The sequence below is a fragment of the Gallinula chloropus genome (genome assembly GCF_964237585.1).
Source record: "Gallinula chloropus genome assembly, chromosome: 4".
Lineage (NCBI taxonomy): Eukaryota > Metazoa > Chordata > Aves > Gruiformes > Rallidae > Gallinula > Gallinula chloropus.
Genome location: NC_140088.1, coordinates 88919706 through 88947114, shown reverse-complemented (window position 1 = coordinate 88947114; position 27409 = coordinate 88919706). Strand labels below are relative to the sequence as shown.

Sequence of the window (27409 nt, the reverse complement as noted above, 5' to 3'; positions counted from 1 at the left end):
ATGAAAAGCCAATTAGTAGGATTTTTAATGAACTTCTGGATTCCTTTCTCACTCGCTTTGTATTTTCACAGTGGAGAAAGAGAAGAGAAATGTATAATCGAAGATGTTCCTACTGACACGTTGGTAATTGGTAGGTACCCATCGGTGCTCTGTGATGATCTAACCTATGCAATAATAAACATAGCTTGATGAATATGGTAAGGCCATGGTGATAAGAAAGAGGGCATCTGAAAAAATAACTCCCCACAGCAGGGAGTACTCAGAATGCCCTCACATAAAGAAATGCAGGTTTCTGGAGTGCTTAAATGACTAGGTAAAGAATATCTTCTAAATCTACAGCAGTGGAGTTGCTCCTTTGGTGTGTGATTCTATACATTCTGACTGGTTTACTCAGTTTCACCAGAATTTCTGTAATGTGTTTCCCCATGTGAATGAGAGCTACTTTTTTTTATTAATGTGGGTCTGTATAGAAACAATGCAAAATGTACTGAAGTTCCATTTTACATGGGGTATCATAGGCACATTACATTTGTTGACCAGACTGTAAATGTAGGATTGAAAGGGGATAGTGAAAATAGTATATACTCAACTTTTTTATAAATAATGTGATCAATCTGAAAGACAATCCTAAAAATGCAATTTGAATACAGCACACTTACACTTTTGGAGGTTTCAGCAAGCCTTCTATATGCTAACGTTGCCAGAGCATTAGGAGCAATCAGAAAGTATTACTTGTTAATCAACCATTTTTGTTGTATTCTAGAGCATTTTCTATTGTAGTAAAAATTTATTGCATTTCACACTGTTATAAAGTGCCCCCTGGGCAATTTTAATCATAAGCACATGAAATACATATATTGTTTTACTGTTAAACATTTATCTTTATATTTTTGCTGGAAAAGCAATAAAGATTCTTAATATGAAGCTATGTTTTATTTAACAGTTTTTTATCTATGTTTTTATTCAGGGAATTACAAAGTACAGCGTTGGGATATACATAAACAAGAGTTCCTTGAATCTGCTCCTGGTTTGGGAATGTTTGTGACTGTGACAACTCCTTCTGCTGAGGTAAATATGCTTTATGAATATTTCTGTGGGATTTATGAGGTCACTTTTGGCACTGGCAGGCAGCACTCTAAAAAGAAAGAAACACTTTTGGGGAAAATATAAATGCACAGTCTAGTTTGGTATTTTGATGCTGAAAGATACAAACAACTTGTGCTTGTTATCAAAGTAAATAGAAATGACAATGTTTGGTAACTATTTGTGTGGAAAATTTTTGCACTAAACAGATTTCAGAAATTATTTCATTAAGAATAGTAAAGTGACAACTGAGAAAAGGGGTTAGATTTGAAAAAAAAAAATCATTCACTAATGAAGCAAAATGGTACAGAATGTACTGGAGCAGCAGAAAGGAAGGCTGGTGATAAACTAAACTGCAAAGGTTAAGATTTCCATGAGGCTGCATATTGCCATCCTGTAGAGACACTGTTTGGTTGCAATGAAGTCCTGAGCTTTTTCAGCAATGGACAATTTTATTCTGAGCCCAGACAAGGTCTGTGCTATGTGCAGCTTTAGGTACCCCAACATAAGGAGGACATGGACCTGTTGGAGCGAGTCCAGAGGGTCACAAAGATAATGAGAGATTCTGGAGGGTGTCTCATATGGAGACAGGCTAAGACAGTTGGGGTGGTTAGATAGATTAGATATTATTAAGAAATCCTTCTCTGTGAGGGTGGTGAGGCCCTGGCACAGGCTGCCCAGAGCAGCTGTGGCTGCCCCTGGATCCCTGGCAGTGTTCAAGGCCAGGCTGGATGAGGCTTTGGGCATCCTGGGCTAGTGAAGGGTATCCCTGCCCATGGTAGGGGGTGGGACTGGATGATCTTTGAGGTCCTTTCCAACCCAAACTGTTCTATGTTTCTATGATTCTATGATTGGTTTCCAATCTTAAAATGGTTTAGAGGTTATTGGATTTTGTATATTGTAGAAATCTATAGCATTTAAATTTTTGTTTTGAGCTATAATTATTTATGATTCTCTAAACCTATTCTGAAATTCCGGTAAAATTAATGATTTCAGGAGGTTAATTAATTACTTTTACATCCAATTCACATTCTTTTTTTGATTGTTTTATTGATATTTATAATGCACATACCAAACATATATAACGTCTGAATTACAGATAATGTTGTCGAAACTGTATGGGCCACAAGGATCATTTTCTTTTACATCCTATTTATCTGGGGAGCACATTATCTGCTTACAGTCTAATTCCACAAGATTTGTGACATTTGGAGGAAGTAAACTGGTAGGTGTGTTTCATAATTACTCTTTAGCTGTACTCCTTAAGTATTCTTTCTTGTAGTACTAGCACTTGTATGCAGACTGCAGAGTTTACAAACTAGATTAGAAGTAGCTCTAACTTCTAGCAGATGCTTCAATATTTCCTAGTGATTAAAGAATACAAATCTGGAATTATGAAGAGGAAGAGATAAAAAGTCTGTTCTGATATTTAAGAAGTCAGTATTAAAGAGGGAAGCCTAATAACTATAGAATGATTTAATGTTTGTACATTGCTTAGAATGTGAAAGATCCACGATAAGAACAGCCACTTGGCTCAAGAAGACAGATATAAAAGACTGACTAACATCAACACTTGCCATAAAGACATTCCATGTCTTCACTAACCTGGGCTGGATTCCTAAAGACAATGTGAATATATTTAGTTTTGAAAGAGATTCAAATTTAGAATGCACTAGCATACTTGACATTTTCTACTACCAATAAAGTTGGTCTTAATGTAGATTTTGGAAAAAAAAAACTAAAGAGGTGATATTGTGCTTCTAATCTATTTCAGGAAATTATTTCATAAACTCTGTTTTGAAAATTTCATCTATATGTCAAAAGGCAGTTGAATGGGTGAGAAGAATTACTCCCTAGGGGTGTTTTCTTTTTTGCAGTTAGATAATGTACTAGATATAAACACCTCCTAAATGTGTCAAGTGAGGTAGATCATATTCCATTGTAGATAGATGCTTTGGGAACACTCAGAAGATGACTGAGAAGAGTTAACAAGTACTGAAGTGGGACTATTATAGTGGAATAACTAGGTGTTCTTATGGACTGATTTATGGAAATTAGAAGAAATTTCAGTATATGCATTGCAAAAGCACTTAGGTTGCACTAATAAAAAACTGAGGAGCTCATCAGCTAAAGAGGGTAAGGGGGGATAAATCATTGGTTGGTCAGAGATTCTACACCAAGAGATTTTTATCTGGTATAGATGGAGACGTATTAATCCATTATTTCATTTATATGATGCATTTGCCATGTACAGGTTTGATCATCTGATTTAAAGGAGGTGAACAGGTGCAGGGGAGGACAACATTAATAGCATAAATATTAAGCATGGTGGGGTTTTTTAGCATAAGAACATATTAAAAAAGGAAAATATTGTGCTTTATCCTTGTATCTGATATATAATTCTACTGATATACATGATATATAATCATATCATTGCATCTGCAGGAATAAAGATCACAAAAGGAAAACCATTCTCTAGATACTTAAGTGGTCTTCTATATGAACCAGATGCAGTGGTGGTGATCTGAGCTGCTTCAAACCAAAGGTTAACAAGCTAAAGGACAAAGGGTGTCATAAGATTGTGAGGCTGTTTTCTGGATGTTCAGTTAGCTAATTCTGAGCGAGCTGAAAGAAGATGTGCTTTTAATTTGTGGTTGATGTCTGAGCAGACCAACCTTTTATCCTGGTAATATCAAACTGTAGGATTTCTGCAGATCATCAGTCTGGCTAGAAGATTTTTTTCTCTTAGGGACACACTGGTACAAACTTTTCATTCATGCCAAAATAAGTTCAATAATACTGCAAGTTGCTTCTTTTCTTTCTATGGGTCTATTGCTTGGCAGATTTACAGCATTTTTGCTATAGCTTATAGGAAATGGGGTGGTATTTCATACCAGATAATGTATGTGGAGGAAGAAAAGATACATTATGGAATGATTCAGCTGGTCTTCTTCCAATATTGTATTCCTAACTGGCAGTGGATGAAACCTAGAAGAGCACCTTTAAAATGCCTGCTGCAATAGTATGGAGAAATGTCATTTCTGCAGTATTAGGGTGGAATGTGAAATACAACGAGCAGTCCTAGAGATGTGTGTCCTTTTAACTAGTTTGAACAAAGAATGGAAAAGTTTTAATGGTGCTTATATATATATGTATATATACACACTGGCATAAAATAATGCCCTAACAGTAGTGAATATTTTAAATTTGCATAAATAATTTTAAAATAAAATTAAGAAACTTTAAATATCCCACCTGATCCTAATTTTAGGAAGGATTTCTATAAGTAATTAAAACTATTTTCCTGAAATGAGTTTAAAAGGAAATTATCTGCTAGTTTGGTTTGTTTTCTTTCCCCTAAGGACTTTTGAAAGCACAGATGACACAGTAACAAGAATATTTTCTTCTGTTTGCAGCGTATCCATTTGGACATTAGAGTTGGAGAACATTTTTTGGATGAATCTGTTGTTCAGGCCAAAGACAAAGTGAATGAAGTTAACGATAGACTAGAACATCTACTTGAGCAAATTCATCACATATCCAAAGAACAAAACTATGAAAGAGTATGTATGTTCCCTAATGGAAATGTTAAAAATACTGTACACAGGCTTATTGATTTATAAAGTTTTATGAGGTTTATTATTTAATTGCAGTGTTATTTTTAAATAACCCATAAAAATCTATTGCTAGTTAACTAATAGGCTACATTACCTTGCAAAATATTTTTAAACAGTAACATAAAAATTAATTAACCACTGTGAACTCATGCCTATAGCAACAGGTGTTATTTTAAAGCAGAAATGTCCAAATAGAGTTTTCTTGGTCAGAGTCAGTAACAGCAGCTGAGCAGGTGGCAGGTCCCCTTGCTGGTGATGTTGCCAGCTCTTATTTCCACTCTGGTCTCTGTGCATAAACTTTATTGGAGTGGGTAAGGTAAGGAAATGACTGAGTGTGCATTTATATATCTCCATGCAGCTAGAAATAAAGCCCTCCTTCAAACCAGTGTGCACCCTTTGTCTTCACTTTTCTATACGTAGACAGGCAGGCAGACTGTGCTTGGAGTACAATTACCTAAGAAAAGAAATTTGGCTACAGAAAAGTTGTTGATTGCAGTATGAAAGCACATGTAAACCTAAAAAGGCTTAAGCATGGACTAATGGAACATATTTACCACAATATATATATTGTGAGACAAGGGAAAGATCTGTTTGCCTTCCTGCTTCAGGATACAGTGTGTCTGCTTCTCAGCTTTAATTTGTAAAGATATCCACCTTATGACTGGAGGAAATCTTTCATTTTTATTAATGTGAAAAAAGTGCTTTTTCACTGCCATGCAGAAGATGGATGCCTGATTAGTTACCTGGATAACAGCATGAAACATACAGATGCCAAAAGGTAATAATTATCCTTTTCCTTTTTTCTACAGGAGCGTGAAGAAAAATTTCGTAAGACAAGTGAAGAAACCAACAGCAATATTTTGTGGTGGGCTATTGTACAAACAGTAATCCTCATCTCCATTGGAATCTGGCAAATCAAATCTCTCAGAGATTTCTTCATAGCTAAGAAGCTTGTTTAAGTCTCATAAAGCAAACGCACAGATTTGAAAATTGCACACCATGTAACACCTAACATCCAAAGAACCCCTGTATCTATGTGAAAATTGGTTGTATATAACTCTCAAGCTTCTCTCATCTTCTGTTCTGGTTCTTACTCTAACTTCCTTTCTCCATCTATATTGCAGACTGGCATCAGCATACATTTTACTCCTTGAATCCCATTTTTTATGTCTTTCTTTTCCTCTGCAGATGTAAAGCTAAATCTGGAAGAAGGGCTCAATGACCAAGGCAACATTTAGGTACAACTTGGGATTGTTATATCTAAAATAGACATTTTTCAAAGTTCTGTGTTGTCACGGTTTAACCCTGCCTGGCAATTAAGCACCACACAGCCTCTCACCCACACCTTCCCTGCCCCTGGTGGGATGGGGGAGAGAATCAGAAAGGAAAAAATGAGAAAACTCATGGGTTGAGATAAAAGCAGTTTAATAATTTAATAATAACAATAATACTAATAATGAAAATTGGAAAAAAAACCAAAACAAGAGAGAGAAAAATAACACCCAAGGAAGACAAATGATGGAAAAGGAAATTGTTCACCAACTGACTTATGTCTAGCCAGTCCCTGAGCAGTGACCTCACCCCTAGTTTTATTGCTACTTTACTTTAAATTATTCTTAAACAAAATTCTTCTGGCTGTTTCTGTGTTGGAGAATTATTTTTATTGCAATTATTCAGCAACTGCAACATGACTGTCTAAAGAATTTGCAGTTCTTTACTTAATCGTGTAATTCCATTTCATTTATTGCAGCATGGGTGAATGTATCTTTATGCCTTATTTAGCCAGTTTATGTACAGCTAGCAGAGTAGCTACAGTATCATGAAATTGCAAGTGAAAAGCTGTGGTTAAAAATTCAAATAATTAGCTTGACAAAGCAGTGGTATTGTAAGGAGGAATAGGAGGTGGCTATAACATGACTCATCTTAACACTTGGTTAACTTGTAAAGGGACAGTCTTGTAAAACGTTTCTAGAGAGCATTTGATATCAGAATATTGTGGTTTGGCTTCCTGCTTGTCTTTCCAGATCCTTCACTAGTCTAAAGGGTCATGAAAGCTGAAATATCAGCAGACCAATCTGTATCTGTATCTGTTTTAATGGAACTTCTTGCTTTCTTTTATCTATCTCCTCAACCTTTTGTTTTCATTATCAAGGAAATGACATTGCATTTTAAGTTCAGTTACATTCACAGTATGGGAATGAAAATACAGCTGTGAGTATGAAGCTGATAGAAAATAGAGACAAAAAGCAATGCTCTGTGCACCAAATCAATCCAAATAAAACTTTAGAAAGCTACACATTGCCGTCTATCTTTTATTTAAAAATACTGAGACTTGAGAATTGTTACTTGAAATGCCCACTAAATAAGTGTTATTAAAGTCACTTTGATAGAGCACTCACAACATGCCTCAAAATAACATCTTTGGTCATTGGAAAGATGTGTTACAACCATATGGTATATGAAGGCCAAGAAGAAAGTTTAATAAAGGGTTGCTACAAAGCTTTGGTTCAGATTTTAGCTGATATTTAGTGTAAGGCTCCTAACTACATCCCAATGATGAACTTTAATTGTCTCACAATACACTTAAGCTTTTAAACCAAAAGGGCAGGCACCATGTCAGAATTTATAAAGGATTAGTATTAATTTTAATCAGTATGAATTAGATCTGAACTCAAACCAGCACTGTCATTTGGAGCCTTGAATATAGCTGGAGAATGCTTATTCTTTATCAATAATAATAGCAATAAAAATAATAGTAGTATTACTACTAGTAGCAGTAGAAGTAGCAATAACCATAATCATCATCATTATCATCATCATCATCATCTTTGCTTTGATGAAACATTTCCAGGCCTCTTCAAGATTTGTAATTAACTCTGTAAGGCTGAATCTGAATCATACATCTTTTGGGAAGCACTTTTGGGGCAGTAGTCTTTGTGAAGTTAAAAGCTGGAGGTTCCTCCTATGTAGTCTGTGGCTGTGCCATATACAGAGCTATCACTTGCAGAGTAACTAGGTCTACAAGGGCATTTTCTACTAAAATTTGCATCAAGGGAAGCTAGCAAGCACTGGGAATTTTTCAGTGTAAAATATAAAAATCAAAACTCCTAATTTTGCACTTTTTTTCCCCTTCAAAAGCAGCAACAACAAACCTGTGACAGTAAATTAACAGCCTTTACTGACTCCTGCATTTAAAAGAGTGAAAAGCCACTATTATTTTGCACACAGCTGCTGTCCTGATGGCAGCTCCTGCTGCACACCTGCCTCTGTGAGGAGAGGCCAGGGTTTGTGGTGAAGCACCTACACGGAGCCTTGCTGGTTTGGTCCAGTTCACTTTCCCACATTTGAGGAAGGGAGGGGGAAGTCTCAAGAGGTTCCCCTACCTGGGCACCCTCTGCAGTTTTGCAGTGAGAGGCCAGAAAACAACCTTTTTTTGGGGCCTAAATTCCACTGTCCCCAGCCCCACCATGAGGCAAGGGCCCTGCGCCCCTCCTGTCAGGGCCCGGCAGTGCCTCAGACCTGGTGAACATGGCTGAGGCAGGGTAGGCCTGTAGGCCTCACCCTGGGGAGCAGCAAGGAGACTCTGTAATACCTCAGCTGTCTGCTATCCTCCAGGCTGGCCTACCCCTCCATCCCATGGCTGTCCCGGTCTTTTGCAATGTCTGCTTCTGTGAACCCTGCAAGCCCAGCCCACGATTCAGCCTCACAAGCTGCGGCCATGTTATCTGTGAAGTCTGCCTCCAGAAAGGTAATGGCTGCTTCAGGCATGGGCAGCTCCGTCCTCTGCTTCAGCAGGTCAGGCCCTGCCAGTGTGCACAAGTTTACCTTAGCTGCTGGCATTTCTGACTCACTGCACAAAAAAGAAAGGCCTGAGAGTTTCTCTTAGTCAGCCTAATGTTATTGATAAACATACTCAATTTGTGGTATTGGTTTTCTTTAAATAGTAGTCTGCTTCCAGATGAATCTGGCTGGAGCAGTGTGACTTTTTGGGAACAAGCTTCAGGTGCTGAAAAGCAGAGGCTGTAATAAAAGTTGAGTTTAGATGCTTACGATCCATGAATGCATTGCAAAAAAAAAATTAGATGGCATTGTGTTCTGTCTCATTTTGGAAAGGACATGCTTTTTCATTAGTAAGAGCAATTTGTAAAACGTAGGATTTGTTTTAGGGCAGGCTATGCTAACAGTCTTAAGACAGTTGAAATTTCAGTATTGTCACTGAAATACTAGGACATTTTCAGCAGCATTAAGAGAATCAGAGGTAATATTTTGAACCTTGTGCATTGTATGCAATTCTTGAGTCATATTCTGGGACTCCTGTGATGTGCTTCAACACAGATCAGTGGAAAAGATAGTTGAATAAGGAAGTTGCTTTTCAAAAGAAGAAAATAGTAAACAAATATAAATGTTTCTCCCTTTGAGGTAATGCTAAATGACCTGGGTTTTGTAAGGCTACACAGAATAAATTATTAATCTGTGTTTTGGAATTAATTTTGACTGAAAGTTTCCACAAGATCAGTGTTCACGAAAGATGATCATAGAATGCAGCCTCTTGATAGAATTGTCAGGCTCTTAGAACCTTAACAACAGCTATTCTTTATACTGTCAATATTGTTAGGCAGAAAAAGCCCTATGACATTGTGTATTTTTTTTTATATGACTTCAATACTAATGATAGTATCATGTTTAAAATATATTTGCTCTTTAAAGATGTTTATAAACATTGTTCCTTAGAATCCTTAGAAAGAAAGCAGCTCGTAAAGTTATCAATTGTATATATAGTACCACTGTCATAAGTATTTACTAGAAATATATGCTTACAGTATTTATTTACAATATGGAAATACTTGTTTACATTATATATAACATATATAACTTACAAATATTTATTTTCATTCTAGAAATATTTGTTTACAAATAATCAGAGACATTTAAAAAATGATAGTTTTAAAAAGTGTTGTGATTAATTTTTCACTGTAAAAAAATCACAAAGTGAAATTATTAATTCTTTGAAGATCCAGTTTCATATATTTTATTGAGAGTGCCAGACTGGCCCCCAATCTAAACAGTCATATATCTGGTTCACTCTAACTCATTAGTGCACTTAGGCATACATATAATTAAATGAGGCAAGTAGTCCTATTTAAATCAAAGGACCAAAAAGTCACCTGCATTCAGTGACACTAATGATATTCATAAAATCATTTACATGAATGCTTATTTGCAGGAGTAAGACCTGATGACATTCACACATATTTTCCCTGTGCAACTGTGTGTAATGTTTTTAGAATCAAATTCTTTATTCATGTTTAATTGCATTTCTTTTATAATCTTCAGATTCTTTACACAAGCTCCAAACAAAGGTTTAGGTAACAAATTCTATTAAAAATGAATTTGATATCTATTGAGTTTGATGTATATTTTAAATGTGTCTTTACCTTACAGGCAAAAAAGATGAGTGTTTGATCTGTAGAAGTCCTTGTCATACCTTATTCCTTTCAAAACAGGTAAATGAAGCTTTAGTATTGTTGTATTACATTAATTGGTAGTTTGCTTAACAGCTAAATTATTTACATTGCAAAGTACTTCCCTTTTGTTTGCTAACTGTGACATGAATATTTACTGATGATAAGTTGGTAGACTGGGATACTTTATGCACTATACAACTTTTAGCTTGGTGTATTTCTTCAAATAAAAGCCTACAGAGACGGTTTTCAGATTCTGATGGCCCTGTATATCACTGCTTTCAAGAAACATGACTGGGTGCTGTGTAACATCACTGACTACTTTCAAAATGGGGAAAAATGTTTCTTGACTTTGGCATTTGTACATCAGCAAAAGTGAACTATAATGAATTATTTCATGTGAAGGACAGAAGTGGAAATCAATGCATTAGTGAAAATTAAAGGCAGTGAAAATCAGTGCATCAATGGTTTCAAGTGTATTTGGTTTATTTGCCTGTTTTCTCTTAACTATTTTCCTCATGAATATGGGGTTAAGAAGAAGATCTGAAATATTGTTGAGAATTCTTGTTATTCACTGGAGAATGAATAGCTTCTAATTCCATTTCTTGAAAAATCATTAGAAAGGTTTAATTTTCTTGTTTCTCCCAGGAACCATCTTCAATTCTTAGCTGATTTCATAAATGGGTTATGAAAACATTTTTGTTTCCCTACACTGATGCCTACCTAAGGGACAAGCCTGCCTTACAATGAAAGAAGAAAAATACTAAGAGCATTCAATACACCTAGCACATAAAGCCCTACAAGGCTGTAAGGCAATCATATATATGAAATAGAGGACAATTTGGGACTAACCCTGAGGCAACGACCTCCAACAAGGGCATGATTTCTGCAGACATGTTTAAAACTGAGCTGATGTATATACAAACACAGAAATCACTACCTCTACATACTGTATATAAAAAAGTAAAAACCTATTACTCTATATATCATATTTGTAAACACAGAGTCTTGCACAACTGAAACAGGGTGAAGAAGACCATGCTACCAAAAAAAACCCCAACCCCCCCCCAAAAAAAACCCCAAAGGAATACAAACATAATACAGAGGAACAATGCACATAGCAATGAAATAATAGTAATAAAGCCCTTCATAAAACTTCTAAAGGAGGTACTTTAATAAGTTTTCAATATCAGCCTGCCCTGGCTGCAAGTTTTTGTTATTATTTTGTTATTTCAGTCACAGAACAATTTAGGTTGTTAGGGACCTCTGGAGGTCATCTTGTCCAGCACCTTGCTGAAAACAAAGCTAACTTTGAAGTTAGATCAATCTTAAATTGCAGTGTTTTAAGAGAACTTGATAACTTGCTTCAAAAATACATAAATAATTTAAAAATGCATTGATTGGGGTACTAACCAAAATATTAGATGTTTCATTAGAACTTGGCACTGCTCTGGAGAACTGGAAGGAAACAAATTACCATATTCTTTAAAAAAGACATTAATGATGATTGCTTAGCCTTGATTAAGAATAGATAAAATGATTGGAATGATAATTAAAGATGCACATAAAAAAGTCATGGGCCTATAATTCAGGAGCCTGAGTGGAAATATACCTGGTAACCTTTATGAGCTTGATGCTATGGAAGAATTCCCAATGAGTAGGAGGTCCTATAAATGTGTTAAAATGCCTCATTAAATTGTATGTTGGGGCAATCAGCATCTACACATTAAATATTCTCATCTTTACAGTAATGCATGCTTGTCACCTTTAACATCTTCCTTCTGTCTCACAATCCCCACTTGCTTTTTTCCCAGAGGGTGGCTAAGAGTCAGGATAAATCAGAATCTTGCCATTCATTATTTCAAAATATCATGTTAATATCTACTACTCCAGCATGCAACAGAAAAAAATATAAACAGAGTTCTTCAAGCCTTTGTTTTTAAGAGTTTTTAAACCAGCAATGAAACTGGTTGGGTTTTATTTTTCTTAGATCTGATAGGTTCTTAAGCCAAGGTCATTGCTTTGTTAGGACCCAGAATAGGTTTCTAGAGCTTGCCTCCTATGAACACATTTCAAAGATGCTAAAAGTATATTTCTGAATACAATATTTTTTTTTCTAAATGAAATTTTGTTGTCTTGTTTGTATTTTCTTCCCTTAAATACCATAGACAGGTTAGACTGTGCTGCCTACCTGCTTTTCTCTTTCTCAGGTTGCCAACACCCAGTGGAAAGTTTTTGAATGCTTTGGCTAATGCCAAGCAAATTCAAAGGAGCAGAGGAAGTTTCAAATGCAATTAATTTCCTCCTGTGAGTTCTATAACAAATAGTAGCTGGGGAAAGCAAGGAAAAGCAGTTTAGCTCCCCTGGTGAGAGAAGTTGCAAGTACAGCTCATCAATAACCACGAGTACATTTGGCAGCCACATGCACAGTTCTGCAGGAACAGTCCATGCCATCTTTGCTCAGATGAAGTGCTGTACAGGACATCAAAGTAGCTGATGTCAGAATATGGGGGAAAAATATAGGTTGCAAATCCAGGTTATTAATTTAATTTCTCTCATATTTATTTTTCATACATATGAGACTCAATTCCCTCATTAAAATATATATAATATAAGGACACATTGAAAATAGGTTTGGCATGTGCAGCTGTTATTTAGTCTTGGGTACTTTATACTAGTGTTATACTAATTTTGGACTAGGTAAAAATATTGTCTCTCTGTATATGTTTGTGCATTCCCAGATGGACCAAAACCTAACTCTTTTTTATTTCAGTGCAGTATTTTTAATTTAAGTGATAGCACTTATCTGTTTTCTTTGTAGCCTAGAAAGCTGTTCATTCTCAGTTGGCCTATTTCCTATTTCTCTCAATAATTCACCTTTCTGTAATTTTTCTCTTTTTAAAAAAGACAATTCTTCTGTACTTGTGGGATTAATTTACATTTTGTCTGCAACAGTTTCAGTTCTTTTTGATTGGATTTTGAAAGGTTGTTCCTTACATGAAGGATGCATTTTTTTCTGGGACAATCTTCTTCTATAATCTAAATACGTTGGGACTGGTTTTGGTTTGTTTTATTCAACTTTTGGCTAGTCATAAACCTAACTTCTATTTTACACACACAATATATAAAATAGAACCTTCCAGTTTATAGGTATACAGGGTTTTTTTTAAGCCAGATTACTCATTTTTAAAAGCTGTTTACTGTTGCAGTAAAAAATAATTGAAATGTGATCACTGTTAGTAATATAACTATTTTAACTTAGAATTATATCTTGTGTAACTGTTTTGGGGCTGTATTTTGTTTGGTTTTCTTATGAATAAATTAGGAATATATGTATTCCAAATTAAAATTATGCTTAACTAAGTAATCTACATTACTATGTAGATTGGGATAGAACTGTCCTTCTGAAATTCAGTTTATTTTTTGTAGGATTTCTTTCTCACAAGAGGCAATAAATATATTCCTGAATTGCAATAATAGCTTCAGTACAGAGCCCACAGATGGTCATTTGTGAGGCCACATCATGATTTCTGATTAGAAGTCTCAGTCATAAAATACTTGAAAGATTCAACTATCATTTTAGGGTTTTTTTCTTGCTCTAGGACAGCATTGTGCAACCAAACAGGCAGGAGAGATAAAGGGATCCCAGTCAGCATTGGAACCATTCTGTAACTGGGCTTTGAAATAAAACTGAATTACAAGATGCACCTGTGTGGCTGCAGATGGTGACAACCAGAAAGCCTGGAAAAGGACAGCCAGAAGGCTGGCTGTTGGTCTGAAGGCAATGCCTCTTCCAGGATTCCAAAACAGCTTCCTTTAGTGTCCTCTGGAAATCTTTATTGTCTTAGTTGCAATAAGAGTGAGTGAGTGAGTGAGTGAGTGAGTGAGTGAGTGAGTGAGTGAGTGAGTGAGTGAGTGAGTGAGTCAGTCAGTCAGTCAGTCAGTCAGTCAGTCAGTCAGACTCTTTGTGTGTGTGTCTGCTTCTGTGTAAAACAACAGCACAAAGACTTCCAGATGATCAATAAGAACAATAAATAAAACTGGGCTTGTTTTCAATTTCTGTACCATCCTATTTTTGATCTGTCCTTTTTTTAATTTATGTACATCAATAGATTTAAGGAACACTCCACAAAATGCTTTATTTAATACAGCTTGCACATAAAAATGCTAACATTGGTATACTTTGTTTTCTTGGCAGACAAATCCTGATATTCAATCACTGTTCATGGGAATAGATACGTTATGCAAGAAATATTCAAAAGAAATAACACAGGTGAATCTGTCTTATAACTTTTTAACTGTGCAAAATGATCAGCAACTTTACTGATTTTTATATAAATGGGAAAAATACATAGGTGAAAGCTTGAAAATTAATATATGCCAGTTACTGTCTTTACTTCCTTAATTACACGGTTTCAGTGTTCTTAAGCAAGTATAAATTATTCATGGTGGTCAACTGCTTATGTTTGCAAACTCTCTCTGAGGACCACTAGTCTTGTTATTTTAATGATGTAAAATCACTTTCTGTGCCATGCAATGAAAAATTAGATCTTCTGGAACCTTAAACATGCCCAGATAGTGTGCACTGATTATAGCAATAAAAAGTTCCACAGTGAAAACCTGAGCTGGCTAAAGCCTGAGTTGAACACTTTTTTTTTTAAATTATTTTTTAAATTTTTTTGAAGTGAAATAATGATGTTCCCCATCTTTTATCCACTTCTAAGATCTGATTTGCTTTTTTTTCACTGGTACTGAATCGACATTTTCACACATGACTCTTTTAGAGACCCAAAGCCTCATTTCTGAGGCAGCTCAGAGCCAATACTTTCTGAGTGCCTATTTCTTCCATCAGTTCTTCTGAAGACTCTACTGATCCTTTGATCAGTATCCAATGGAACCTCCCAGGCTCTTCTACTTCTCTAAGAAGGAACCATTTCAATTAGATACTCCACTATGAGTTTAACTTCTCCAAGTGTTTCTTGTTTGTTTCTAACCCTACACATTTTCTAGTGGTTTCTTTACACATGAGAAGATTTATTAGTAAGTTACTGGCTATTGTAATTTGTTCCTCAAGCTCTTGTCTTGCCTACCTTGTATGTTTTTACTTTTAACCTGTCACCATTTATGATCCTCATTTGGACACAAGAAGTGCTTACACACCACCAGACAGTGTGTCTGACAATTATTTTTTAATTAACAGGCTATTTTTACAAGGCAAGTTATAATTGCCAGTAAGACACATTACTTTTTATGTTGCCATTAATTTTATGTGTTTGCTTAGCACTAATGAATAAGAAACACTGCAGCTAAACTGGCTTTCCAATGTCTTAACCTTGATATTGAACATAGTGTTAAAATATAAATTCAGTGAAATAAATCTACCACCTCTAGGGTAGGGCATACTAGATTAAACAAACTTTATAAGACTTTATCAGTGTCAATAACTTGGAGTATTTTGTTGGAGAGGATTTACATTTGTTAAGTGCTTATTAAAATATAGAAAAATTTTAATACTGTGAAGTATTAAAGTTTGAGGATGCATAGGGGTCATTAGGTCAAGATTGGTATAACTATATTTATTTTTAGATTTCAGAATTTCAAGAAAAACATCGTAAACATTTATTAACATATCACAGACAGAAGGTAACTCTACTCTTGTGGTTTTTTTTCTTATGTTTGCCTTGTTACTTTGGGTTATTTTTATAAAATATATTCCCCTTCTATCAGAATACTTAGAATAATTTATCAGAATAGCCTTATTTCTGTCATTATAAATACCATATTCTAATTGTCTTAGATCTGTGTGGGCTTTACAAATTATGGTTAGTATTATTTAATAAGTCAGATTTTAGTTGTGGCAGTGACCCAAAAGTGAGGAGAGCTGAGGAAGCATAAGTTGGCCCTTTGACACAAGTGCTCTTTCTGCCCCCCTCTACTTTGTAGGTCTTGGCCCTTTGGGAAATTCACAACCACATTCTCATGCTTGACTATCTTGTTTGTGGGGGCCCTTCCTTATTTCTGGTCTGACACCCTTGTCACTGTCAGCCAGTGGCTCTCATGACCTTGATAAAATCACCCTTGCTGGGTTGTACAGATACCGGGGTGCAGATGATGGCATGTGGTGTGCACACTTGTCATCCATATTCCTGGCAAGTCTAGACCCTGTGTTGTGACACTACTCAAAGATACTAAAAGTTGTTCAGCTTTAAAATAATCCAGTCCTACAGAGTGACAAGGTAGAGGATATTGTTCCTGACATCTCTGCTCATCACTTTCTTAATCAGACCTGTCTCTCATTAGGAAAAAGAAATAAGAACAACACAAAAAAATCAGATGTTATGTAAATTAGATTGTTCCTGATACAGGCCAGGATACTGTTGGCCTTCTTGGCCACCTGGGTACACTACTGGCTTATGTTCAGCTGGCTATCCACTAACACTCCCAGGTCCTTTTCCTCCAGGGAGCTCTCCAGCCACTCTGCCCCAAGCCTGCAGCGTTGCCTGGGGTTATTGTGACCAAAGTGCAGGACCCCACACTTGACCTTGTTGAACCCCATAAGACTGGCCTGTGCCCATTGATGTACCCTGTCCAGGTCCCTCTGCAGAGCCTTCCTGCCTTCCAGTGGATTGACACTCTCACACAATTTGGTGTCATCTGCAAGCTTACTGAGGGTGCACTCAATCCCCTTGTCCAGATCATTAATTGAGATGTTAAAGAGGATGGGCCCCAGCACTGAGCCCTGGGGAACACCACCTGTGACCTGTCGCCAGCTGGATTTAACTCCATTCACCACAATTCTTTGGGCCTGGATGTCCAGCAAAGAGTAATGAGGGAATAAGGTCGTGCAATGCAAATTAAGGATAAAATATAGATGCAGTATTGAGGCTATTCAGTAAATTTTTATGTCCTTCATAAAATATAATGTATGATCATGTAATGAAGGACTGTAAAAAATACACAAGACAGCTGACCTAATGCTCTTGACCTTAACGTGCTTCAATTTTGCAAGCTCATAACATTCTTTAATAGAGATATTTTTGGTTGTGTCTATAACATAATAGGAAATAGTCTTCACAGAAGCTTTTTGCAAATAGGTAACTGCAAAGAACTGAATAAATTTTGAATCTAAAATATGGGAACCTGGTATTTGTTATGCTGTACAGGTTTTGTTATCTTTTCCAGATAATTCCATATTAAATGCAAAATATTTTTATATCAGGTATGGAAAAGAGGAAGAAAAATCAAAGCAAACTATTTTTAAGCACTTTTCTTAGAATTTGTTTATCTAATATTACCAGTACACTAAACACAAGGTAATCAAACAGTCTGTGGCTGCTGAAATGAAGCATATCTTTTTCAGGCTGACTATTTAATGGATATATATAACAGCTATATTCTTGTCCCAGTAAGTCTGGAATAGCAATTAAAATCAATGGAAAACAGCCTTTCAACACTTTAGAGAACTAGTTGTATGAAAATGAAGTTATATATCACACAAATAGATTTTGTTTAAATCTATGATTATCTCACAGACTGTAAAGTTGGAAGAATCTCTCAAGAAAGTAACACAACAAGTGCATCAGATACAATGGTAAGAGGTTTAATGCAGCAAAAGTAAATGAGAAATAGTCTTTGTAATCAGACAACCATAAGTTTAATTGATAAAATGATAACAAGCCATGCTTTGTTTGCCTTTCTCCCATTACTGTTTCAAAAAATCTTCTTACCAGAACACAAACCAAGCCAAAACAGACATCAGGTTGATCTACTGTGATTCACCTGTGGTGAAATTATTACATTTTCCATTTGTTTCTATGTCCTGTTTTATCCTTCCCATTTTCTAAGATTTCAAAAACCTGGAAAAAAGAAACCTAACAGGCTTCATATCCTTTTCCCTTTTAGTGAATATAGAGATTAGGACTACTTAGTATATAGTTGCAATGCACTATAGATCCATATTCTGGAGGGAAGCCCTTCATGAATACCTTTTTATGATTACCAGTGATCAAGGCTGCTCAAAACTCCCTAATAAGCCAGTTCACAAACCCACCAATGTAACTGCAGAATTTTCTTGATCTTTATTCCTTTCCTGTGTTTTTTCAGTAAAGGTTTTCTTTTGACTCTGACAGGCACATAAAGGCAGCAGAAATGTATTAGGGTCTCTTATGTTGCTTGGTGCAATAGAACTGAAAAATAAACACCCTCTCCCCAGTAAAAAGGAAACTCTGTGTGTGGTGGATTATGATAATTATATGTTTTTATCCACTGCCTTTTCTGCATCTTAAATAAGTAATATCTTGGCTATACCAAATACAGAGTTCTTTTTGAATTTTAATTTTTTCAGAGTTCTATCAAGACTTAGGGCTCCTCCTTGCATGCCTAGTAGTCATCCTCATCCTATTTATGGTCATTAGTAAAGGTACCAGTGTTACTTGGCTGTTGGGGAATACCATAAACATGCAAAAATTTCTTTTGATGGCCAGATATTTTTTGAAGTTTGGGAAATGTCTACAACAAAATGAAGAATCTGGCCTCAATTGTAGTTAATTTATTTTAACATCTGTTGTTCTATAAAGTACTTTGCCATAATGTTATCCTAAATGGATATAGTTGGGTATGTAATGACTGATACAGACATTATGATATAACAAATAAGTGCTTAATAGCTTAGCAAATGGATTGTTATTTTGCTTCATGGAAAATAGTGTCATGTTAAAACCAGCTATTGATGGATAAAATGTTTTTATTTTATGTTTTATTGACTACCTAGACAAATGAATTAACCACACCAGCTTATATCTTACTTCTGTTTCCTCTTCAGTATGAAACCTCCTGAACAAACTACACCACTACCATTTTCCAGTACAAGTAGAAATCCTCTTTCCAGTAAGAAGTGTTTGTTTAAAATGCTAACTATGGGATACATATCACTGGACATAGCTGTGTTCTAATATTGTATTTATTCATTACTTTAGATCCTTCAAGAAAACAGAATGGTTATTCATATTCTCTTCATCCTGGTCATCCTCCCACTTCTGAAGTGTAGGTACAAATCTGTTAATTTTCAATTTCAATCTCAACAGTGGGAACATACTGGTATTTTATAGGCAAAGCCATTTATTGTAGTTTGTTTGAAATTACTGGGTTTTACTGATTTTGTGTTTTCTTCCTACAAATTGTGTAAGCATGAAAGAACCAGGGAGGGTCTTACCTATCCAAGTGTACAGAATAATTACTTGTAGAGGTTGCCTTTGTACTCACTGGAAAAAATTGTAAAGCATGATGCACTTTATTCTAAAGACTTTCTGAATGGATGGGTGGATGGATGGTGGATGGATGAATTACTGAGGAACTCTTGCCATTGACTGGAGGGAAAAACTAAATGACATGTACACACACCTGTATGTACATTGTAGTTGTCTAAAGTTAAATGGGATGAACTCCAGTAAGGGCCATTAACTTTTAACTAGACTGAACATATAGCTTGACCAAACTAACAGACTTCTATACCTGTGGCTATGACTTTATTTTTAACAAATAGAAAATGTTTTAGAATGTCCTTGTTATGGAGGCGAGTGACAAATATGTATACATGGTTTTTGGACTTAAATTCAAGACTAACAATGCTAATCATAAAATAACTTTCTCTGTAAGTGTCTAAACCAAAGCTCAGAATCAGTTAATAGATTTTTGTTACTTCTGGTGGGCTTTGGAACAAATCCTAAATACCTGTGTGTGCTATGCATTATGTATTATGTTTTTCCATTATTAGTCAATGTGAACATGAAAATATAATGTACTTTTAGTCATTATAGTGATTATGCTATTTTTATTATAATCACACACTTACTTTCACCTTTGCTCCAAGAATGGAGTTAATGGAGATTGATCCTGTACCTTCACCAATGAGGAAAGTAAGTGCTTTATTTTCTGTATGTTTACATGCACACACACACACACATATTTGCTTTTGATTTCTCCTATTCTGTTAATGCTGGAAAAAGAAAAAGCTAGGTGTAGAAGCCAGTGGTCTGAAAGCAGTGTTGATACCTAATATTTAAGTAGGGAATTGCATGTTTTGAATGACATCTCTAAGATGAGAATGAAGGCAGGAGTTTTTCACTGTATTAGTGTTCTGATTAGGAGAGGTAACATCCAGGAACAGATGCTAGTTTAAGAATGGAATCTCAGCACTGAAAATGATGTGTCTGATAGTTTTCTTATCTGAATGTGGCATAGAGGACTTCCTGGAATGAAATTAAAATACATGTGTTTTTCCCTCCTTCCCCATATTCTCTAAAAAATTGTGACTTAATTCTGAGGTTTTGCATTTTAGTGCTATGAACAAACCTGGCAGCAGAGAATACCAGGAATCTGCAGGCTTTATAGTCCTCAAAAATGTCACACTATTCCTTGAAATACCTTAATAGTTAACATGCTTATTACGCTTTAATTAATATCTTGCCATTCATTTAGCCTGAGACACCAACTGGTCCAACAAGAGTATCCTTAATAACTCCACCACAAGATGGACATATGGGTGAGTTAAAAAAAGTCTGTAACTGGATAACATTTGTATTATGTTAAGAGGATTAATAAATTAAGATCCATACATTAGCAATCTAATGAGCAAACTTGAATTGTGCTGAGGTCATGTAGACATCAATTTAATGGGTAGGAAATGGTTAAAAATGAAGAATTAAATGAGTCTTCCTATTACTAACTTACTCTGTTCTGTGAATAATGATCATTGATGAGCAATCACAGTCAATAGCAGTGAAAACACTGTAAGGGTGTGTACAGCTGAGCAGAACAGGCATACTTGAAAATATTCTGTTAAACTTCACAATTATATTTGTTTATAGTCACCAGAGATTGACATTGTCCGTTAATGTCATACCAAAAAACACAAAAGGGAAAGGGGGAAAACTAAATGAAAGTTACAAAAGTATTTCATAACAAAAACAAGGTAATTAAGTTAAGATCAAGCATTTATCATAGAGGTGTTTGTTGTGGTTTTGTTGTTGGGTGTGTCATGTTCCCCAGCCCCCCTTCTGTTTCCCCCCCCTCCAGTATTCCTGTAATGGGCAAGTAGACATTTTACCTGCCTGTACTTCCTTTCATTACTGGGCTGTTGCAGAGCTTTGGTAACACTCTGAGTAAATAAGATAGAGAGTACTGAAATTAGTGCAGTGTTGCTTAGTGAGGAGTTTCCCAGAATCCCTAACACTCTGCAGGTTTGCCATCTATGTGTCCCTCTCATTCTTGGTTTTACATTCATCATGGTTCTGTGACAGTCACTGGCTTCAGCAGTGTATAGAATCCATCTCCACCCACACAAGGAGTTATTCCACTCTGGTGTTTTCCCATGGCACAAACATCCCAAAAGAGAGACAAATGTCATTGCAATGCAAATTATATTTTAAAAAAATTTATTTATATGTTCAGGTGCTTCCTAAATGCATGCCTGCCTATAAATTTATGAATTAGACTATAGTGAGAGTTGAGGTTAACTGTTGGGGTTTTTTATTGTTTCTAAATATAAATAGATAATTAATTGGGTAGTAAAGTCACAGGTAGAACAGTTATGCATTCAACACATTCCAGAATCAACCCATAAAATTTTGCAGTGGGCAAAGCTGGATGAATCAAAGCATACTTGAAAAACTAAGGGCAAGTAGAAACAATGATTTAATGGTGCACCAAAGAAAGATTCCTTCTCAGAGGAAAGGACAAAAAAGAACAGCTGAAAACCAGGAGCACCTCAGCAGAGCTATCTTGATAGTGTATTAATTATCTAGGATGAGAGAACGTGAAAGAAACCAACATATGTGTTTAGCTTGAGAAGGGTTTGCAGGAGTGTCAAACAGGATGTTTTCATGACAGTTAAGCTGTGTGGAGGATTAATCTATTGAGAGTAAACACTGTTTTTCACCTTTACACTCTGTTGGAATACTGCTGAGGACTTTTGATAGCTTTCACTTTTGCTGGATCTTCTTCCATCAAGAGGTACTGGAATCCCTCAGCAAATGTTTTCTGTTCTGAATTGTAAAAACACATTATTCATTTTCAGGGCTATTTTAAACCTTTCTTATGTGACATAGTGGCTTTATTTTATTAGACAATTCCTTACCTTTCATTGTCTACTCTAATTATGCATAATTTTTAAATTTTGAATAAGCTGCTTGTGAATTTGCCACAAATAATGCAATTAAAGTACTAATCTCTGTTTCTAAAGCCATCTGTTAAGTAAAGTGGGTAATTCATGCCAGTCCTGTTTTCAAACATTCAATTCTTACAGGTAGTGTATCCTACAGAAGTTCTCAGTCAACTGGACTAATGTCAAGTCAAAATAGTAGAGCAGAATCTGCAAGGTAATTTCTACTTTTGGAGGTTTTACCATCTCCTATCAGAGCCTGAAATTTCTGTTGCCTGTTCTGTAATACTCTGTACATTTAAAGGTTATATTCTATATATGTAAATAAATGTTACTGTGCAGGTTATCTATCACCTGTATGAATGTGTTTGTTACTGTTGGAAGGTTTTATTTTGAAATTGAGTTCTTCAAAAATGCTCAGAAATAATCTGAGTTCCTCTAGCTGTGGGCATCCCCAGTTGTACTTTTATACAAAGGGTATTAATTTCATAGTAGGAAGATGGAACAACATACCTGCTTTATAATTCTAAAAATCAAAGATGTCAACACAGTAGCCACAGAAGAGCTATTTTCTGAATGACCTGAGCATCTTCATGCAGTAGGTAGCAGATGTTTCAGGTCTTTCATCTAAATGCTGAAAATATCTAAACTGCAAGAATTATTAACATCAAGAAAAAACTTAAAATGGTTCCAAAGCAAGTAAAATCTTGTTCTCTATAATCATTAAGCCAAATATATCTTCCTGGCACAAGTAATATATATATAAATATAAAAAAATATTTCTTTTCTTTTCATCTCTGAATCTCATATAATTGATTTTGTTCTTTACCTTTTCAAAATCTGTAAAGATCCTGAAGAAGTAAAAATCTGATAAGGAATATGGAGAACACAATAATTTATAGCATTCATATTCAAGTATTAGCACTATGAATTTAAGATGTTTATGAAATCTCTTGTGCTATGAAAGTAGCCTCAAATCATGTCCATTAATTAATGTCATTGACAGATCCACACCTATAAGACTACCTCATAGTGGATGTTCACTTACATCATCGTCTGGATCACAAAGTAGTAGAAGGGGGCCATGGGCTACTTCTGATCTCAGAACTCCTCAGTTGTATCCATTTACATCACCTTCCCCACAGTCATCTGTAACAAGACAGCCAATCACCATCTCTGGACTTCTGCAAAGACAACACTTAGGCAAGTATAGTTTAGAAAATAAGATTTAACACTTCCTGAAAAAAGATACAGTGTAACATATGCTTATTACTTATTTACTAGAGAACAGTAAATAAGAAATAAATTAAGCCACAGAAAAGTGATATTTCAAAATTGGAAGCAGCTGTCAGCAAATACAAAAAATGTTCATGTTTACGAACAGTATTTTCCCTTAGCCTTCTGTGCAACAGAGTATCTCCTGTGAAAATGTTATAAACAGTGGGTGACAGCTGACATCTCCCTGTGTCCAACAGAGAAGAAAGGAATGTAAAAGGAAACTGCAGTATTCTGAGAGTAAGAAGTATTAGTCACCTGATTATTAGGAATTAGGAAATATTGATGGAAATTAACAAATGAGGGAAATCATTGTGAAAATGAACAATGGATGGGGAATGAGAAGATGAAATGAAGAGGAATGAAAATGTGTTAAGGAACAGAAAAAAATGTGAGGATATTAAAAGGGTTGGGAGAAAAAAAGGAGCCCAGAACAGTGCATGGGACAGAACAAAGTATATCAAGGAAGCAGATTAAATAATTATGAAGAATGGAGATAAGAATGCAGAATATTAGTCTAAAAAAGGAAAAAGGATGGACCAAAGGAAAATCATGATAGAACAGCAGAGGTTCTTTTTCCTGCAAAGCAAGAAATGTAGAAAAGAGACACTCTGGCAAGTTACAACAGACAGACCAAATAAAAAAATCAAAGATTAAGGAAAGGGTGGGAAGAAAATTGAAGATGACAAAAGCATTTTTCTGGTCTTTTATTTTTGTTTTGTAAATATTTATTACATTGTACTTTGCACATGCTCTGTATATTCACAGTTTGGGAGGAAAGGCTTAGGTGATAGTTACGATCATTTGTTGCTGGTCATTTTCACCATATTTTGTCCAATATTAACTTCATTTCTTTTACTATTACTTATTATAGAATCACAGAGTTCATTAGTAATCTTACCAATCCCATGATTTTTTATCCTAGTCCTGTTCTGTCATTTGCCATATTTTCAGTCTCAAATAGACATTTCTTACAGACCTACCTGCCAAGACACAGAGAACTGTCCACAAGTGACAGCAAAAATGGAGATAGTCCAGGGTATTAGTTGTGTTCAGTGCAGCATAAAACTGGCACAAGTAGCTGCATAGAGACCAGCCCAGGAGAAGAACTGGACTGGAGCAGGTTAACTCATAGAATCACAGGGTCATCCTGACAAATCCCATCTTGGAAACCTAATTCTTCACGTTGCAAAATTTACATCACAAGAGAAAGCTTTGTTATTTACATTAAAAGGATAATTCAGCTATAAAGCATTGTTCAGTCCACATTAATAAACGTGGCCTCTCTAGTCCAAGAGGAAGCTTATAGCTTGTAAAGCTTACATCATAACTGTGGAATTTCTGGACATTGATATAGCATGTGAAATAGTGCATAAACCTGACAGAATCTGTAAATAGAGTAGTAGAAATTGAAGTTTTAAAAAAGCATCTGTATTGAACTTAATTATTAGTTGTCTTTGAGCTATATGGTTTAATTGCAGATCATAAGCAGAGCAGCACTTTGGACATTCACTTGCATAGCTGAATGTCAAACATGACAAAAATGCTTTTACAGAAAGAGAAACCTAATTCTTTTATGTAAATACAAAAGACCATATTTATATTTATATTTATAAAAAGAGCTAGAAAGTTCTCATCAAAATGTATGGGGTTTATTTTTAATTTGTTATAATTTTTACTTTCTTCTTTGAATAGTTCCCAAAATAATTTACATAAGTTTAGTTTTAGTCTTACTAAATCTTTTTCCATTTGTACTTGTATTCTTATTCTAGGATCAACTAATTTTGGAAGACATTCAACAGAAAGATAAGCAAACATCTGCAAATCGTTTTGCTCAATAAGCATCTAGAGAAGCCCTACACAGTCTTTGGATATCAAAGTATTTGTAATTTCTATTAAATGTCAAATTGGCATAAACAGTCAACTCTTTAGCATGAATAATGTATTTAAAATATCACTGATCTTGCTAATTAACATCTACAGTAGTTTTAAATAGAAGTACAAAACCCTTTTGCTGTTTTTAGAAATTTTGCCTTAAAATATATTGTATAAATAAACAGTGTTAAGACAAAACATGATTATATATTGACTGTGAATTTCTTGCTAAGAATGCATTGGTGCCTGTGGAAGATTTAGTTTGTGGATTTTGGATTTTCAATTTTCAGAATTCCAAATTATGGTTCTTATTCAGTAGATAACCTTTTCTTTACACTGTTGAAAGGGGTAAGGTTTGGACGATATTACATGCTAGCAGATGCTGCTGAGCTCATGAGACAGCATCCCACACCCCAAGAAGTTTACCATTTGATTTAGGTAGCAATGTTTTCTTCCTAAAAACTGAATGATATGGGGGAGCTGGGTGAAGAGATGAAAAAAAGTGACACAGGAATAGCAAGTGGAGACTCTGGAGGGTGCTAGAATGCAGCCTTTTTCTTTCAAGAATAACTCTTACATTGATATTCCTACTGTTACTACATATGTCTGTGAAAGTTTTGGTAGGACTGGATCTTCAAATATGCACCTTGGTTTTGTTTTGGCCCTGACTTTACCTGGACTATTTCAAAAAGCATCAAACTATACGCAGTTTTCTTGAGATAAAGCCCCCTAAGTACATGGTAAATTTATTTTGGGTTGAAATGTTTTCTTTGGCCTAAAACAAAAGTTGGAATGGAAAGGGGAGAATAAAGGAGGGGGTTTTTGTCGTACTGGGAGAAAGTATTAATTTGCTCAGAAAACAGAAGAGTCAGTGGTTGTTCTTTCTCTCTCTGAATTTGATTTCATCATTCTTACATCATCTCCCTAGCTAGCTACTGGATAAGTTTTAACTGGCAAGTGTGCCCCTTGAATGACTTTAATAGATGGAGAAACACCTGTTTTCTGAACAGCTCTTGAGCAGGAGCTTCCAAAACAAATTGTAGGCTTCACTTTCCCCTTATTTCGATGTAAAACTTCTTTTACACTTTTACCATGAGAGAGTTGCTGGGTTTTCTCCTCCCCAAAATTCTCACACTTCTGTATTTTAGATGGGATTGCTAAGTAAATTCCCTTTCAAACACACTTCCATTTGAAAGATTTAATTTTACAATACTGCAGACATACAAATAAAGGAGTGTGGGCTAACTTTGTAAAATTCCTACTCTCCTTTACTTCCAGATGAGCTGGAGTAGCTTGAAAATTTGGGCTAGAGAAAGATGACTGCCAGCTCATGTTAATTCTGCCACAATGTTTTTTTCTGTTTGATGATGATGATATTCTTTCTAATTTCTATTTTACCACACTGCAAGTCATCAGCCAAGTCTGCAGAGTCATACTATAGCTTAGATAACTGCTGAAAGCTCCATTCTACAATCAGGTGGGGTTTATTAGTGCAGTTACTCCCTCCTTCTTGCCCCCTTGTTAAATGAGGAAGGAATTTGAGGTTGATAAAGCTGCAAAGTTGTGTCTCTAAATGGGACTTGTCTGAAGGTTCCCTAGAAGGAATCATCTAGGAAGGAATCATATATCCTAGTTCTTCTAACAATAATAAAAAATTGCACTCTGTCATTCAAAGATGTGAATAAATATTCCCAGAGAACGGAATGATTTCTGGTTTGATGCTCACCACAGTGGTTCCACACAAATTCAGTAACAACCTTCTCTGGTAATCTTCCCCAGTTTCACTTTTTCTGTGGTAAAAGCTTGACACAGGGAGAGTTGTTTTGTGGTTGAGAAGAGAACATGGTACATCACATCAAAAAAAAGAAAAGTGTATTATAAAATGGGTGCTTATATAATCTTACTTCTGCTTTTAAATACTCAGTAGTATCTAGTAGTAT

General features: G+C 35.4%; 2 protein-coding genes across 2 annotated transcripts; both read left to right on the top strand.

Moving 5' to 3' along the window:
- LOC311191746 (transmembrane emp24 domain-containing protein 11-like) lies at positions 1-5659 on the top strand (the record flags this gene model as incomplete). Its single annotated transcript, XM_084264017.1, has 5 exons — positions 1-130; positions 968-1068; positions 2183-2308; positions 4500-4646; positions 5510-5659. The coding sequence occupies 5 exons, from the start codon at positions 1-3 to the stop codon at positions 5657-5659; spliced, it is 654 nt and encodes a 217-aa protein (XP_084120143.1).
- Positions 5660-8336: 2677 nt separating this feature from the next.
- On the top strand, positions 8337-25404 carry RNF212 (ring finger protein 212; the record flags this gene model as incomplete). Its single annotated transcript, XM_084263843.1, has 12 exons — positions 8337-8448; positions 10143-10204; positions 14361-14435; positions 15749-15805; positions 17695-17753; positions 18984-19048; positions 19138-19204; positions 20031-20076; positions 20639-20702; positions 22464-22536; positions 23326-23522; positions 25367-25404. The coding sequence occupies 12 exons, from the start codon at positions 8337-8339 to the stop codon at positions 25402-25404; spliced, it is 915 nt and encodes a 304-aa protein (XP_084119969.1).
- Positions 25405-27409: the final 2005 nt, after the last annotated feature.